Source organism: Ambystoma mexicanum, chromosome 13, assembly GCF_040938575.1.
Source record: "Ambystoma mexicanum isolate Mex_15411 chromosome 13, UKY_AmexF1_1, whole genome shotgun sequence".
NCBI classification, from domain to species: Eukaryota; Metazoa; Chordata; class Amphibia; order Caudata; family Ambystomatidae; genus Ambystoma; species Ambystoma mexicanum.
In genome coordinates, this window is record NC_090938.1 from 375,095,335 (window position 1) to 375,114,068 (window position 18,734).

At 46.9% G+C, this 18,734-nt stretch overlaps 1 protein-coding gene across 3 annotated transcripts in view; it reads right to left on the reverse strand.

Moving 5' to 3' along the window:
- Positions 1 to 992: 992 nt before the first annotated feature.
- The window catches only part of ACIN1 (apoptotic chromatin condensation inducer 1), a 422,281-nt gene continuing 404,539 nt past the window's right edge, over positions 993 to 18,734 (reverse strand). For 2 of the 3 annotated variants that reach the window (XM_069633916.1, XM_069633915.1), the window contains exon 12: positions 993 to 2,180. In XM_069633916.1, the coding sequence (XP_069490017.1) occupies positions 1,917 to 2,180 (264 nt within the window). In that variant the 3' untranslated portion in view covers positions 993 to 1,916. The remainder of the gene's footprint in view (positions 2,181 to 18,734) is intronic. The other variant, XR_011282974.1, reaches the window with a different exon arrangement.

Here is an 18,734-nt window from a genome sequence, read left to right on the forward strand (position 1 = left end):
GAAGTGCTATGTGGGCAAAGGATAAATCAAATATGCTGCCTGACACTGTTTAATTCCCCTCAACTTTGCAATGCTCAGAGTAGCAGTACCGAATTCAGTTGGGAAAACCAAGTAGTCGTCCAGAGCAAAAACACTTTTTTAGCAGAAAGGCAACATTTGTCACACTTACCTTTGTGCACCGATAATGCATTTTTTGACAATCTGGATAATGAATTGAACCGGGATCGAGAATACACAATGCAAACTTCATGAACATCCCAGGGAGACGCACAATGAAAACTTGATGACCATTCCTTATGGATTGGTGTAAATGTGCTGCCATGATCCCTTAAGGTTTTGGGACACCAAACTTGTGGAAAACACTCAGGAAAAAACCAGTCCAAAAATGCAGCCGGGCACGGCAGTCGCATATTTGGAGAAAATCAATTTTTAGCAGAAATAAAAGAAAAAAAAGCTTGAAAAAGCTAGGTGTGTGCTCACATTCATGCTACAGAGTAGAGACATGAATGCACCTTATTTCTCTCAAAGCTTTAAGCAAACTTTCTTCACCAAATGCGTATACTTTCTACACATTAGATACAACTGTCTACACGGATTGGATATCAAGAAAACCTGGATGGCTTAGAGACAGCTGCCTTTTATACCCACCTGCTAGTTTCCTTTTCCAATTTTTCCCCAAGTGTGCAACTAGTGCTTTAGCAGTACGAGCGCAGTTCAAATGCTCTTATATGGTGATTTCACTGGAGAAAAAAACCCACTAAATAAAAGAGCAAAACCAGATATTTAAAAACTTAAAATATTGGAAAAATGTTCTGACATTCTGCCCGCGGGCAGAGCTGCACAAGAGTTTAAGGAATATTAGGATGCCAGGACATGAAGAGGCACTGGGTGGAGGAGTAAGGATTCACTTGGTCTTCAATCAATAGGTGTCCGAACACTACATAGGCAAAATTGACGAGACTGGTCAAAAGTGACAACATTCGCAGGCCGGGTTAAAACTACAACTGCAATTTTATTTCCTCCAGATATACCACATTTACAAAACAATTACAAGGTAGACATCTTCCACTCAAGTCACTCCCCATCCTATGCATGTCCGAAGTGTAATTGGAGATTCTAGGACATCTCCGTAATTGGCTTTTGATAAATCCAGGTCAACCATAGGGCACAGGTAAAACTAGTTCAGAATGAATCTTACTCACACACCAAGTTCTGTAAGTAGAGCCAATGTTTAGCAGCAACCATGCACCCTCAGGACCCCATCAATTCTTACCCAAATTCCAGGCACTACACATGACAGAAAAACTAGTCTCCAATTAGCATCAAAACTAAAATGCAAAAAGGAAGGTTTAATTATAGAGCAGAACCATCTTAGAAAGTGAGAGGTGGTGAAGAGTAATGAATAGTACACAAAAGCCAAAACTATGCAGGGATTGGGCAGTTATCAATGCCGCCTATGGATGTATGGAGATCTGGATTTGACCAACAGAGGACCTTAGCACACAGAGAGTGAAAGTGTGGGGATAGGGGTGGGAGGCTCAGAGTGGAGATGATTTAACCACAGCTCTGCCTTGAACTGCTATGAGATGCGCAGTGGACTTAAAAAAACAAAAGTGAAAAAATATATCATGTAGGTGAGAATTCTTCACCGCAAGTCCATTTTGCATTTCATTCGCCATTTTTTTAAAAAAACAACTCCCATGTCCTGCACCAGTTGATGTGTATGTTCCCCTTGGGGGCCAGCTGCAGCCAAGACTTTCTTCCTATAGATGCAGATTGTCTACACCAGACTGAAACTGCCGCTGTGTGCTTTGAACAGCATATGAAGAATCCAATGGTCCAGTGTGCAGCCTCCTTCAAGCCCCAATCCAATCCCCCCTGCTCCCAAACCCCTAGGGACTTCCTGTCCAGAGCACTCAGCGCCGGCCTCCACGGTCACGGACTGGTGTGCTACGACTACGGCTCCGACGTTTGGAGTCCCGGGGGCGCTCGCGCTCTCGCCCCCCTCGGTCCCGGCTCTGTTCCTGTCTCTTCTCGCGTTCTGGCTCCCGAACACGCTCTGTATCCCGCTCCTTCTCACGCTCTTTCAATCGTTCTTTGCGCTCTTCTTCCTCCTGCTCTTTGCGCAGTTTTTCCCTCCCTTTCATTCGCTCAGCCCGGTCCTCAATCTTCTTCACAATCTGCAGGAATAAATAAATGATTCAGCTAATTATGTATCGCAAGAAAATTCAAAATCAAAGAAATGTCAGAATCAAAATCATACATTAAGGGCCACAAGCATAAAAAACAATATTTGCAAAGCTTTGTGAACTAGTGGGCATCAGATTCCTCAGCGGGTACAACATTTAAGGGCCAAAAGACAAGGTCACAAGGATAAGAGCAAATGGTTATACGGAAAACCTTGAAGAAACAAGCAGCATTTGCATTTTTTGTTTATAAAATCTTTGAGAAGGACCAAGACAACGGCACCAATTCATCAATACTCGAAAGTACATTGTTTTTGTTTACTCATTCCCCTACCCATCAGTCAAAGACTCAATAGATAAAGGCTCGATATAAATTGGAAACAAACTTGATCAATAGTAAGCACTGTGAGGGAGATTTTATTTAGGCCTCATTTCTAAGGCTCAGATGTGTCAACCTACCCATGTTTATATGGCTTTTCTTCTGCAATAATATGACTCTCAAAGTCTGGTGGTATGTGGTGACAGATTCTGGAACAATGAAAGGAGTGTTGGGGGGATGGCACAAACATGCAACAGTTTCTACCAGAAGGCTCGAAATAAATTACCATGGATGGGTTGTAGTGAGGATTCTCAGAAGAACTGTTGGGGAGATTTTTCTCAAGAGTCTTCAGGTATAGGACAGCTTCCCGACTCAGGTACAACTTGTTACTTCAAAGCTCACCAGGCCCGCAAACTGACAGTTGTGACAAAATGGTCAGCCTAACCTTAAGGAGGTGGACTGGTTCACATGTATACTACACACTTTCCATGAAGAATCAATGGGAGATAGTCCTAAACACTTTATAAAAAATATGATCTTTAAATATAAAAATACACTCACAGGTAGGAAACCTTGTAAAACAGAAAATGCCATAATGCATGAGGTAAGTAATACCATTTTTAATAGCTCTTTAGAGTTAATAGAGGCTCATCTAAAAAGAAAAATACACTGGTATTTATTTTATTTATTGGACATTTGTATGGCGCCTATACATCAGAAAGTGTTTCCAGGCGCCACAAGACAAATTGGGAAAGGGGAACAGGGGAGGATGAACAGTCTAACTAGGCCTTGTGACATTCGTATTGTGTAGTAATTGATGAGCATGGGGGGGTGGGGGGGCAGGGTTGCAGGGGGAGAGGGGCGGAGGTCCCTGGGTTGAGGCAGGGTAAGTGCTAGAGTAGGCCCTGGAGGGCAGTAGGGAAGGAGGCAGGGGTGGACCAGACTCTAGGCTAGTCGGGGAGTGGTGCCCGAAGGCAAGGGCTAGTGGTGGGGTACTGTGCAAGACTGAACAAAGGGGGGGGGTCTGGGAATCTCTCTACCAGCACAAACACAGCCCAATGACCTGTTCTTGGGTGAATAACCCCTGGGAGAGACTCTACCAAGTCTTTAGTTTACTGTCCCTTTCACAGAGAAGAAATATCCCCGCATATCAGTCTTTGTCCTGCCCAGGTGCAGTCCAGCACCGAAATGCTAGGCAATTCTCCTCTGAACAAGAGTACCAACAGCAACCCCATACACGTGTTTCAGCCTTGTTGGGCATCATCAGTGAGGTGAAGCTGTGCCTCTCTAAGAACAGTGAGCAAGGGATCCATGTCTGGATTGCCAAACAGGTAATTGGGCTGTGTTCGTGCTGGTAGAGAGATTCCCAGACTCCCCCTTTGTTTTGCATAAATGAACATTGGGTCTCACCCAAAGTTGCGGTCCAGACGTGGACCCCTTGTTCACTGTTCTTAGAGAGGCACAGCTTCACTTCACTGATGATGCCCAACAAGGCTGAAACACGTGTATGGGGTTGCTGTTGGTACTCTTGTTCAGAGGAGAATTGCCCAGCATTTCGGTGCTGGACTGCCCCTGGGCAGGACAAAGACTGATATGCAGGGACATTTATTCTCTGTTATGTTAAAGGTACTTACATAGCGCACCGTCACCAACGGAATTGGTCCCCAGGTGCTCTGGCGGATCTATAAACAAGAAGGGGAGGGTATGGTTAGTCGGGAGGAGGGGAGTGGGAGAGGTGGTGTGCTGTTGGCGGCTTCAGCTCGGTATACACTGAGTGCTGGGCTTTGGTGCAGGTATCGGATCGGGTGAGGCCTTGTGTGCTGTAGGTGCCGTCTATGTGTTGATGCGCGTGATAAAGTGCGTGCGGATTGCTGGGAGAGAGATGGTTGTGTGAGTTAAGTATGCAGTAAATGGAGGGTTGGGTTAGTGTGGTCTGTATCCTGGTTCAGGTAATTCTGGTTCCGTTTGAGCTGAATCCCTGTGGCTGGGGTTGTTGCTGGTTCCTTATGGGCTGTCTCGCTGTGGCGGTGCTGCGCGGATCCAGCTGTGTCATAGGGAATATTTATGGGGTGGTGGGTGTGTCTGAACCATTTCCTCGGGTGTGGGACTGGTTGGTACTATCTATTCTCTTGTTATCTAGTGTGACAGCGGTCAGTGCAAGCTTTGAATGGTTCAGGGTCAGAATGCGTTGATGAGACATCCTAGTGCGTCCATCAATGTCAGCCTGTGTCTTTAGTTTCCTCCTATCATGACTATCTTTCAGTTAGGTCTTCGGTTTTCGTGGGGTGACTTGCTCTGTGAAAGGGACAGTGAGCTAAAGACTTGGTAGAGTCTCTCCCAGGGGTTATTCCCCAAAGAACAGGTCATTGGGCTGTGTTAGTGCTGGTAGAGCGATTCACAGACCCCCCCCCTTGTTTTACTGTGCAAGACTGGTAGGGGGTGACCTGGCCCCTATAGGACTCAAAGGACCAGGCACCCAGTCATTTCAACAGGGGGACATTAGCAGGGGAAGGGGAGCGGGAAGGAGGAGAAGAGTAAAGTCTTGGAGTTTCCAGAACTTTAGGAGATCCAGCCCTAGTCAGAGGGGCAGGGAGCACATTCCAGAGGGAGGCTTCTGATGAGGAAAGATATCTACCACCAACTCTCTGCTTTGAGAATCATTTGACCTACAGAGAGTTAGAGCTAGAGGACAGAAGGAGTCTAGCAGGGAGGTATTTAGGGAGGGGAAAGTTGGATGTAGCGTAGTCCAAGGCCCCAGAAAGCCTTGTGGATGATGCAGAGTGTCTTGAATTTGATCCCTGCAGTCACTGGGTATTGTGACAAAGTCACAATGCAATCATAGGAATCAGTCTCCAGGCCACCTGACGGCAGGACAGGACAATTCCTGAACCCGGAGTGAATAACTTGAAAGCACCAGGTCCCAACGTAACTGGGCATTTAGAAAATCTCCCAACACACATCAGGTTTAGAGATCCAACACTTGGCAGATTGCAGAGGGTATGTCGGGATAGAGGGAAAGATTAGCTATGGGGAACACTAGCACATTGAGAGAGATCCTTTAGTGAACAGGTGCGGATACTCAAACCCACCCGGGGAGGGGGCTGGAGCGGGCGCACCATATGACACCATAACAAGGGGAATATTAACAGATTGAGAGCCGCAGTGAAAGGGAGGACTTTAGTGACACTTGGCTATGGAAGCAAGCCCCAAATCCTGAGGTCTAATAGTCCCCTAAAAACACATTAGTGACTTCAACAGGAGACCAACCTACCTGGAACTATTTGAATGCCTTTGTTTGCTGTCCTTCATTTATAATCCTGAGTTCAAGCATTACAACTCCCAAGAATCTGGGCTACAGCCATCCTGAACCAATTTCTATGCAACAGTCTTAGATTTTACTTTAATATGGCATGCATTACTTACCGTAATAGCATTTCTGATGATTGCCTCTGCTTATATTCACATACTGTGCATATAGTCCGACATCCAGTATTGCATCTCGTCTTTCGAGAATTGAAAGGGGGCATTGACATGGGCGTGCCTGTAACACTATCCCTACATGACGTGTAGTGTACCCAAAATCCCTCACGCGTCTAGGTCCCCCCGATTGTATTTTCTCTGCCGTGAGGGAGCCTTATGACTATTGTGAATGAGTACAGAAAGAGAGAAAGTAGTAAGACGTCGATGTTCCTTTCATCCGAGCGGGGAGGAAGGGTGGGCACATGTGAATCTAAGCAGATGCAATCATCAGAAATGCTATTGCGATAAGTAATGCATGTCTTCTGATGCTTGTTAATCTGCTTAGAATCACATGCTGTGCATAGACTAGCTAGCAATACCCGGAGTTGGAGGTCGGTTGTGAGAAGGAACAGTAGAGAAAAGGTGTCTTAGTACTGCTTGTCCCACCTGAGAATCAGACCTAGAATGAGTGTCTAGGCAATAGTGTTCTGTTCAGGTGTTTACAGAACTCCAGGTTGCCGCCTTGCAAATGGACTCAAGGGGAACATTTGCAATGACTGCTATGGAAGCCCCAGTTCCTCGAGTAGAATGTGCTCTAGGCTTGAAGGGCAGTTCTCTCTTAGCAAGAAAGAAACAACGTGTGATGCATTTGACAATCCACCTAGAGACGGTAGATTGAGACCGGGTCTCCTCCTCTGCCTGCTGCCACAAACGAAAAACTGATCAGTCTTTCTTAGTGGACGAGTTCTTTCTATGTAAAACATGACTACTCTGCGTACATCAAGTGTGTGCAGGCTTCTTTCTCTCATGCTTGAAGGGTTTTGAAAGAAAGTTGCTAGTTCTATGGATTGGTTTACATGGAACTTTGAATTAATTTAGGCGCAAATGTAGGATGAGTGCGCAGAACCACCATATCTCTGTGACCTGTCACAAAGGGGTCTAAAACAGAGCGCTTGTAGTTCACTTATTCTCCCTAATGGAAGTAATGGCTATTAAAATGGCAGTCTTGTAGGTGAGATCTTTAAGACTCGCTCTGTGCATGGGCTCCAAAGGAGGCCCCATAAGTCTAGTCAGCACCACGTTTAGGTCCCATCCGGGAGCTGGGTTAGAAATGGGAGGGTGAATTCTCTTCACTCCCTCCATGAAAGCCTTAATAACTGGTATTTTCCACCATGACACTTTTTGTTGTGAATTAGTGTTAGCTGAAAGTGCCGCTAAGTGAACCTTTAGAGAGTTAAAGACTAGGCCCGAGTCAAGTAAATGAGTCAGGTACAAAATGTGTGTGGGAGAGCAGTCAATAGGGTTGATGCTCTTAGAGTTGCACCAGATGACAAACCATTTCCACTTACTGGAATAGCAGTATCAAGCTTCCCTGAGTATGTCCATACATCTCTGAGGGAGCTGCAGGTGCCCACACACTGACTTCAGGAGCTAGGCCGCTAAGTTCAATGTCTGCGGGCATGGATGAAGAGTCTCCCCTTTGTCTTGCGACATGTTGTAAGGGCAAGGCAGTTTTAATGGAGGAGATGGAGACATCTCCATCAGATGCGCCAACCAGGGTTGGTGGGCCCACATGGGGGCCACCATTATCATCATGACTGGTTACTGGTGCATCTTATGCACCATCTTGTTGAGTAGGGGAGTCGGGGGCGGAAGGAGAGAAAGCAAACAAATTTCCCTGACCATGTTATCCAGAGTCCGTTCCCCTTGGAACGGTTCTGGGGGTACCTGGAGGCGTAATCTTGGCATTGAGTGTTCTCCAGAGTTGCGAACAAGTCGATCTCTGGGAAGCCCCATTCTGCGAAAACGTTGAGAGATGATGACTTTGTGCAATCGCCATTCGTACTCCATTGGTAGTGGAAAATCTCTGCCGAGTACGTCTGCCAGAAGATTAAGTTCCCCTGGAACATGTTGTGACAATAGGAACATGTGTTTGAGAGCCCACTTCCAAATGGTCTGGGACAGTTTGGATAGCCCTGGAGAGCGAGTGCCCCCTTGTTTGTTTAGACAGTACCTGGCCGTGGTGCTGTCCGTGAGGATCAGGACCGTCTTTCCCTGCAGTTGTGTCTGGAAAGCTTTTAGTGCTTTGAACACTGCTAATAGTTCCAACAGGTTTATGTAGTTGGATGCTATGTCTGATGACCAAACCCTGTGCGCTGTTTGTTGAAGCAGGTGAGCTACCCAACCTGTGAGATGGTTCTGTAGTTAGAGTGGCCTCCACTGCTGGGGTGGTGAAGGATTTCCCCTTCAAGAGATTGTCCCTTGACCACCACCGCAGCAAGAGACCAAGGGCTGGCGAGACTACCACTAGATCGTCCCACTGTCCGCTGGCCTGACACCACTGGCTGTTGAGCCACTCCTGCATTGGACGCAAGCGCGCGTGGGGAACCAAGTAAATATATGACGCCATCATTCCTAACAGTCGCATAGCTTTGCGTACTGTCACCCCTCGACTGGCTACAGGGATTGAAACAGCATGTTTTGGACCCCATCGTTGGAGGGGAAGACGAGGCCGTCCTTTGTTCGAATTAGAGCACCTAGGAACTGCTTGACCTGCCTGGGGTCTAGTCTGCATTTCTTCTCGTTGATAGAGAAACCCAGGCTGAATAAAAGATCTATCGCTCTTTGGGTATTTGCCAGACAGGTTTCGTAAGAGTCCCCTGTTATGAGTCAGTCGTCCAGGAAAGGATAGACCAGGATGGATTGCCTGCACAAGTGTGCTGCTGCCACCGCTAATACCTTTGTAAATAACCTTGGTGTGGATGCTATACCGAAGGGTAGTACCTTGAACTGATAGTGCTTGTCTTGTATCATGAATCGGAGATATGTTCTGTGCGCCGGCAACATTAAATATGGAAGAATGCATCTTTCATGTCCAGTGTTGCCATGTAATCCCAATGAGAGCAGGGAAATTACTTCCTGCAGAGTTATCATGCAGATTTTTTGTGGCTTTACAAATTTGTTCGCTGGGTGCAGATCTAATACAGGGCACATGGCGAGATCCTTTTTGAGTACAAAGAAGTACACTGAATAAATACCTTAGTTTACCTGTGACAGAGGTACGACCTCTATGGCTCCTTTCTCTTGTAGGGTCTCGACTTCCTGAAGAAGGATCTGCAGATGGTCTGGTGACAGTTGTCTTGCGCGTGGAGGTCTGTTGAAGCAGGCGAGGGACCGGCTGAACTCTATACCGTACCCGTGGGCCACATTCTTTAGCACCCACTGGTTCGTGGTTATCCCCTACCATGTATGAAGGAATGTTGTTAACTGGCCACCGACCGGGGAGGCATAGGAGGGGACCCGAATCTTCAGGTCATTTTGAACCTGATGCAGGGGAGCCTCTGGGGGTAGAGTTCCGGCCCCTTCCTTTCCCACGACGCTGATCCCTTTAGGGATACGTGGTGGTGTATCGGCTGGTTACCTGTGGAGAGGACCAATTGTTTCCCGAGATATAATGTTGAGGGAAGCATTGGCCACGAAAAAGGCGTCTGGAACCAGATCCTCATCTTGTGGAGGGTCTCCGAGTAATTTGGTCTAGCATCTTTAGTGTATTGTGCTCCTTTTTTGCGGTCTCGAGGGCCTTGTCGACCGCTCTTCCAAACAAGTTTGATTCTTCCAAGGGTTTATTAATAAATGACGCTTGTGTCTCTGGTTTGAACCCAGAGTTTTAGCCACGCGTGTCTCTTTAGGAGTGTGCCCTGAGCTAAGGATCAACCCGCCGTTTCAGCGGAATCTAAAGTGTTCTTAAGTATAGTCTGGTTTACCTCTGCCCATGCAGCCCTGCGGCTAAGGGCCCTAAGGCCAAGGGCGGCCCCAAGATGTGTCAGTAGGTGTCCGCAGGGGAAGCCAGTGGCGAGTAGTCAACCATCAACTACAAGGACCAGTAAGGTAGGAGCGGCCTGGGTCAAGAGTAGAGCAACTACTCTACCCTAGAATCGAGACACTTATCAAACCCATAGTAAACAAGGTGATTATTCCCCACTGCATATCTCGCCCCACCCTCAACTTAGAGAAACTCAATATTTAATATTATACCAATCTGACCGGCTAGACATCTGACCGGTAGCATCTCCCACCATTTCTATGCTGACACACAACTTTTCCTTTCTTTCGCCTCCTTCTCAACTGACCTTCACCTAAAACTTTCTTCCTGCCTTACTGCCATAAAGAACTGGATGTCTTCCCGATTTCTCTCTCAACACTGACAAGACTGAAGTCGTATTCTTTCCCTCCAACTCTTTCCCCCTTCCTCTCCTCCCCCTTTCATTCACTTTCCTCCCTCTAGTCTCCCTGTCTCCTTCTCCCACCACATCTCTCACTTCTCGCACCTGTCACTACCACCTCTTCAATATTCAAAAAATCCGTCCCTCTCTCACCTTCCATGCTACCAAACTATAATCTTCTCCCGCCTCTTCTACTGCTCATCCTTATTCTTTGGACTACCTACTTCTCATCTTGCCCCCCTCAAATCTATCGCTCTGCTGTTCGTACCCTCTGTCTCCTTCCCTCCCGCGATTCCATCTCTACTTCTCTCTTCCCTTGGATGGCTTCCATTTCACTCCCAACTTTCTCTGCCTGGTCTTCAAATCTCTCCATGGTCTTGCTCCCCCTTATCTCTCCGCCCTCCTCTCCTTCTACTCAACCTCCCGTTCCCTTCAGTCTGCTGACCATTTCCTTCTCACTGTACCTCCGTCCCCCTGTGCTCCCTCCCGTTTCCGCTCCTTCCAACTCCTAGCCCCCCTGCACTGGAACTCCCTTCCTCTTGCAATCCGCTCTACCCCCACCTTCTCCTCGTTCCGCACCTCCCTTAAATCGCTCCTTCTCCACTCTCCTCCTTGAAACCCCTTCCCGCCTCCCTCCTTTTATCTTTCCCCTTGACTATCTCCCTCCCCTCCCTCGCCACTCTCACCTTTCCCCTTCCCGCCGCCTACTCTTCATCACCCCCCACCCAGTCCTACTCCACTATTCTTCCTATTCCCTTCAGTTAATTGCTCTTCTTACTGTTTTGTTGACCGATTCATATTGCAATTTGCTTATACTGTTATATTATGTTTTTATGTATTAAGTTGTTCAATTGTACAGCGCTTTGGTGTAAAGTGCTTTATAAATCAATAAATACAAAGTACAAATACCTCCCCACCTCTATATAGACTTACACAGGTCTGTCAAATCTAGTAGGGGCTCTGTCTACAAATTGCATTATATGATACTCTGATTTGCGAGAGAGACAGGCCTATCAATGCAATCTAACGGGGCTTCTATGTCCAGATTGCATCAAGTGATATCCAGACTGTATTAATAGGCCTCTAAACAGGTCTCCCAAACCTAGGAGGGGTATCTGTGTTCAAATTGCATAGTCTGATATTCAGATCGCTCGGATAGGCCTCTCTCCCACTATACGGGTACCTCAAATTTAATAAGGGCTCTATCTCCATACTGCACTGTATGATATTCAGCTTGAATTTAGGGGCCTCTCCCAGGTCTCTCAAACCTAATAAGGGCTCTGTCTCCATATTGCGTTGTGCGATATATAGATTGCATTGATACTCCCACTATACAGGTCTCTCAGATTTGGTTGGGGCTCTATCCCCAGGCTACAGCGTATGATATTCAGATTGCACTGACAGGCCTCTATCCCACTATACAGGTCTCTCAAACTTGGTAGGAGCTCTACTTCCAGGCTGCGCTGTGTGATATTCAAAATTGCATTGATAGGCCTCTCTCCCACTATACAGGTCTCTCAAGCTTAGTAGGGGTACTATTTCTAGACTGCATAGTATGATATTCGTATCTCTTTGATAGACCTCTAGACAGGCCTCTCAAATCCCGCTGACCAACTCAACCCTAAAGTGAGACAGAACCCACCAGTGAATACTGTGGAATGACGCCCCGATTAGAGGCTCACACCTCATAAGGCGTATGTCCTAGCTGCGCCCCTCAAATCACCCCTCAACTAGTAAACATCCTCCTTAAACACACTGCTCGTTACTGCAGTGAACTGTGTATAGGAAGAAGGACACTAAAGAGAGCCACCAATAACACCCAACTATATAACCCCTAGCCACCTCTCCTACCCCTCTCAAGACAGCGTCAGAACGAGTCGGCAACAAAATACCACCCACAGAGAGCCTGTTAGCAGACAGCCCTCCACACCCATTACTATACCACAAGACAACCAGACCAATGCAGAACCAACTGGGCATCAGCAAACAAATAAAGACTAAACCACCTCTTATAATGCTGAGCAAACTACCCATTCAGAGGGAAAGAAAAAAAGAAGCAACAAACACTCCCGAACAGCAACAAAGAACTACAACTACTGAACGCACCCCACAGACAGGAACAAAAATCGAATCAACACTGAGAAGAGACAAATCCCTCTACTTAACTCCTTAACTCGCTGACAAATGGTCACCAGAGCAAACCAACAACGCTAGAAGCAGCAATATCAAACTACCCAGCACAAACGCGCAGAAGGATAAACAAAAGAAACAACAAACACACCACCGATGGGATAACACCTTACATCACCAAAGCAAGAAGAATTTCCAATCGACAACCACAACTCATGGAAGACGAACCGGATGAAAACAAAAACGCAAGGCAGAACCTAGAAGAACTCTTCGAAGAAGCGGACACCCCAAAACCTACACCTCAGCACGAGATCAACCAGAAAGGAACCCAAAATACCGACCAGAAGACGACCTTTACAACAAAGTCCAAGCCAAACACCACCTCCAAACTCCACTGCTATCTTATAAACGCAAGATCCATGTCAAAACACTCAGATCTTCGGCCTACTCGATGACAACGGCATTGACATCCTGTTCATCACAGAAACATGGCTGGACATCTACAAAAAAACAAAAAAAACCAAAAAAAACCAAAAAAAACAAAAAAAACAAAAAAAAAAAAATCACACTCCAAAGCTGCCTTCCAGCCAACTTCAAAAGCCTTCAAATAAACCGAAAAAACAAAAAAGGAGGAGGCATCGCAATAGCATTCAAAGAACACCTGAAAATAAAAACAGACAAACCGCTCAACATCCTCAACTGCGAAACCATGGTAATACACCTAACAGCAAGCCCAAAAACCAACGTCACATTCATCCTGGTGTACAGACCACCGACATATGATGCAACCTTCGTTGACAACTTCATAGAAGCCATCACCAACATATCCATCAACCACGAACACCTAATCATCCTGAGGGACTTCAACATCTGGTTTGAAGACAGCAATGCCAACTCCCAAAACTCACCGATTGAACAACTCACTACCATGAAACTACAACTAGTCAAAGGGGCAACACTCGGCAGGACACACCTTTGACGCAATTTTAGCCAAAAAAAAAAATCGTATCACGACGGCACCGCTGATGCAAATACTGTGGAGTGACCACCTCATCATACCATTCGTGATCACTCTGCCTACTCAAGTCTGCATCCAAACCCGTCAAAAAGGAACTGGAAACACGTCAAAGAAAGCAACCTATTCGAACAACTGGAGTCAACCAAACCCTCAACTACAGAACTAGAACTAGCCGACCTAGACAGGAAAGCGTAGCTACTACACAAATGGATTGCAGACGCAATTGAAAAGATCGCCCCAGAAAAACCATTCACCCCATCAAAAAAAAGAGCAATGGCCAAATGGTTTACACCACTATTAAACACCATGAAAATGGAAAACAAAAAGATAGAACTGGAATGGAGGAAAGAATTTAAACCAGACTAAAAAAAAAAAAAAAAAAAAAAAAAAAAAAAAACTTCCAGAGACAAATCCGTGCATACAATAAAAAAAGGCGACGAGAAGGCATTATGATGAGAATCACCAATGCCACCAACACACAAAAATAAATGTTTAACATCATTAAAGAGATGAGAAACCCACCAGGCTGCAACAACACCCTCAGAGAAACTAGGCAACGACCTGGCAGACCATTTCAAGAAAAAAAATCAATGACATCCGACAAACCATACAAAACATACCAACCGACCACAACATACTACCAAGCGAATCTAACAGAACCTCAGCACAATCTCAAAAACTTTCCTGAAATATCAGCAGAGGCATTCACAATTCTGGTAACGCAGCAAGAAAGCTGGATCACCCATGGATCCCTGTCCCCCCGGACAGCTACAAATCAATCCTCACACAAGGAACGCCAGCAGAATTCTACAGAAACCTTCTGAACCTTTCACTAGCTACATGAACTGTACCAAAGACCTTCAAATCAGCATAAATCAAACCACTTCTGAAAAACAAGTGGCGACGTAGAAGACCTCTCCAACTACAGGTCGATTTCAAACATTTCCTACCCGGCAAAACTCCTGGAATCCTACGTATATAAACTAACCCAAGAATATGTTGAAAAACACCACCTGCTAGATCAAGCTCAAGTCGGCTTCAGACCTGCAAGAGGAACGGAAAAAGCACTAGTATCCACCTGGGACGACCTAAAAACTAACGCAGACTCAAACACAACCTCAGAACACATTCTACCCGACCTCTCCTCAGCCTTCGACACAGTTAGTCATGACATCTTAACCAAAAGAATAGAAGACAAAGGCATAACAGACAGCACTACTCTGGACTAAATAATTCCTAGCAGACAGAACAGAAACTGTATGGATTAAACCCTTCAAATCCACTCCAAGAGTTAACGATTGTGGAGTGCCACAAGGATCCTCACTATCACCACTGTACTTCAACATCTACCAGACTTCTGTCATCAGAATCTTCAAAAAGTACAACATTACATGCTACAACTACGCAGATGATACCCAAATCATCTACCAAATCAAAGACACCCAAGCTGATCATTCAACCCTAATCGACTGTCTAAAAGAAGTCTTCAACTGGATGACTGCCAACAATCTGAAAATCAACCCAGGAAAGACAGAAATCATGATCATATCCAAGACCAAGAGAACGAAACCGCCATCCCGTGGCCAACGGAAATGGGAACCGCACCATCACCATCTAAGGTAGTAAACAATCTGGGAGTCCTGATGGACAACACCCTAACCTTAGAACCACAAGTAAATGCAACTGTCAAGAAATGTTTTTTCCTGCTCCACACGGCAAGAAGAATCCTACCTTTCCTCTCCTTCACGCACAAAACACTCACTATCGTTGCCCTCATCATGTCAAGTATCGACTATGCAAACAGCCTCTACCTCGGAATGCCAGAATACCTCCTGAAGAAACTACAACGGATCCAAAATGCAGCAGCCAGACTACTCAAACTATCCAGAAGAGAACACACCACTACTGCCCTAAAAACACTACACTGGCTCCCAGTAAAGCACTGCATCACCTTCAAAACAATGTGCATAACGCACAGGGAAATCAGTGGACAAGGAGCAGAATTCCTACACAAGAAAATAATCTACAAGCCAACAAGACTCCTCAGTTCGAACAACAAAATCCGCCTGGAACCAAACCCATACCTCAAGAAGAAACTTGGAGGCACCTCCTTCTACCACTTAGTTGTAAAGACCTGGAACAACATTCCAAAAGAAATAAGAAACACCAAAAATTTAGGAAATTACTAAAAACCTGGCTCTTCAACACCACAGACTCAAACTGAAAACCAAAACAGAAAGGAAAAGGGGTGACTAACTGGAGTGGACACCGACAACTCCCGGTACCGACTGTGTACCCTATGTGAAGAAACTACCACAGTGGGGTGGAAGTACCTGGATATTGGCAATCACCACACTATCGGAGCTGTGGACATTGGCAGGTGCACTAGCCGTACGAGTAGGAAGGGAAGACAGGTAGCGCTGCGAGGGAGGTTGGGGAGGAGGGACCCGATGTGAAAGGGACCTTGAAGGCCGGACGGACCCAGATCAGAACTGAGGTACAGGGGTGCTCCCGAACCCCACCTGGGGAGATTATGTAAGCCCAGCGCCTCAATTCAGGATAAAGATGACAACTAACCAATCGCACTAACAATTCCCCCCTCTGCATACACCTCTCAAACTCCAAACCAAACAACCACAAACCTACAGCACAACAAACAGCACAAACTTCACTATATTGCAACAACAAAACAAAAACACACAGACTCGCATAACACCCCAGGCCCAGCCAACGGACCCACCGGGCTGAGGCCGCCTAAAGCACATCACTGCTCTCTTGCACTTTTCCAGCTTCTTCCCACTAACCCTCCCTCCTTTCCTCTTTCAAAGCCACCAGAGCGGCAGGGGACCACTCCGGTGGGGATAGTGCGCGGTACAAATGTCCTTTAACATCTGCCGTCGGTTAACGTGGCCAGGAGAAGAGTCCGTAGAGGTTCGGGAACCTCCTGTAGGCCTTCCTGTACCAAGGCCCACTGAGCGTCCGCATAGCTGGCTAACAAGGTGGTATTGTTAGCGATGCGTGTAGAAAAAGCTGCTGCGGCCGCGACCCTCTTGCCAAGGGCGTAAAGCCTTTTACCTTCTTTGTCAGAGGAACCCCTGCCCTTTTCCTTGTAGTGGTCACCACCGGGGAGTCTGGGGTGGAGTGACCGCTGATATAAAGGGAATCAGAGGGAGAAGGCCGAAAAAGCTTTTCTATCCTCGTATTAACCGCTCGTGTGAGTGCAGGTGTTGACAACGAGGGAGCCAGACGCTTCTTAATTGAGTTGAGGAGAGTAAGCCTGGTTGGCTGGTGGCTTCTCTTTAAGAATATCCTCCACAAAGTCAGCTTCAGGGACAGCTTCATCGGTGGTGATTTTGAAATGTGCTGCTGCTTTGCGCAACATGGCGTTAAACGTCATTTGATCGTCCACGGGCAAGGGCTGTCCAGTGGGAGTGGTCTGGGGGGAATCCAAACACAGGGCATCAGGATCTGGTGAAGGATTTGGAGACTGCCACGGCTGAGGGTCTCCCCCACCGACCCCTCACTGGGATCATGCATGTCCTCAGGATTGATGAAATGATCTTCCTCCCGAGTGTCTGCAGGAATCTCCTTCTCAGTGAGGTCATAGGTGTACACATCTTCCTGAGAGGGGTCAAAGAGTCTTGGAAATTAAGCCACAGGGTCCAAAGGGCTCTCTTCCCTTGGTCTCTTTGGGGTGGGTTGCTCTGAACGGGTAAAAAACCTGTCAAGCCTTACCATACAACTTGCAAACTTTTCTCTGGTCCAAACAGAGGACCCAGAGTGGTCTAGAGGTGGAAAGGGCTCCTGCAAATGATCCTCTTCCGCAAAAGGTCGAGATTTTTGTCTCACCATCAAAGAAATACCTTTCTCGCCCTCTGAAAACTCTTCCCGGGGGACAGACCGAGGTGGCATGTCCCTGTAATTCTCCTTCGGCTTAACAGAGGGTTCCAGTATTCTTCCTAGGCTATCTTTGGATTTCGACGGATCCTTGGACTTTTCCATAGGCCTCAACGAATCTCTCGACTGCCGCCTACAGGTGTCGGCCGAAACAATTCTCAATATGCTTTCAGCAACGTCCTCTGCCGACGGGAGGCACGTAGCCTTGGCCTGCGATTGTGAAGTTTTGGGCAGAGCGTTTGTCTTGCGAAGCGTTTTGACGGAACTTGGAATATTAGAAGTAGCGCCCTTTGTTTTTGAGTGCCCGGTCGCTAGGCGCATATGCGGCTGCGGGAAGGGCTGCTGATCTTGACGGTCGGCGGGTACAGCCGGAACTTTCGGTTGGCGCTGAAGTCTTCTTCGATTTAGTCAAAGACTGACTGGGGGTTGTGTGCTTCGTTATTTACAAAGATAAGTATATGTCTCCAGGGTGCATCTTCCCCATAGCAGTGCCCGAGCTGTAATTGACAGGGCCGGGGACAGACTATGCGGAGTGGGAACACTCCGTCAAAAGGTCAAGTGGTTGCGGCAGCAGGAGATTACTCGGCCTTTGACATCCTGTAGGCCGCCCACCGCTTGACTTGGCGCTCCTTCAAAGTTTTAGGACGGAGGAGCTTGCAGGCTGTACAACAGTCTTCGTTGTGATCGAGGGGCAAGCAACGTTTACACAGTCAATGCTTATCTCTCCAAGGAAATTTGCCTTTGCAAATTGGGCAAAACCTAAATGGAGTCCTCTCCATAACTGATGATAGGTAAAGTGATGAAGACCAAAGAGGAAAGATGGAGGAAAGGGAAAGGCATTCTCAGATTGTATAGAAATGTCCACCCCGACCCCGCTCTCCCTACTGTGTAGGCCAGCTATAAGGCCCAGCCACGTGGTTGGCAGCGCCGACTGGATCATCATCCGTCGAAGGTCTGTTGGAGGTTTTGATGGAGAACTGGAACAGCCGTCGAAATGAAGGGCGGTTAGGGTGATCAAGTATTTATATTATTCGACCAAAGGTCGAAGGGACAATAGGCAATGTCTCAGACGAGCTCCGCTTAAGGCCGACCAGCATGCGGGCAGAGAAAAAACAATCTGAGGGACCTCGACGCTTGAGGGATTTTGGGTACACTACAGGTCATGTAGGGATAGTGTTACAGGCACGCCCACGTTAACGTCCGCTTTCGATTCTCGAAAGACAAGAAGCAATACTCTGCGGTTCCCACTGGATGTCGGATAATATGCACAGCATGCGATTCTAAGCAGATTAACAAGCATCATAAATAAAAGTTACTCTCTGTAGTGACTAGAGTACTCATAGTCCCAAGTCCCCTTTCCTCCAATCTTGTGGGCGTCCTCCAGCACAGGGACAGCACCAGAAGCTTTTGGCAGCGAAAAATGTGAGCTTCCCCCTTTAAATATCGTATAGCCGCGGCAGCGCGGCCCTGGGTGCAGGCACGCCCACTAGGCCCCACCCTCC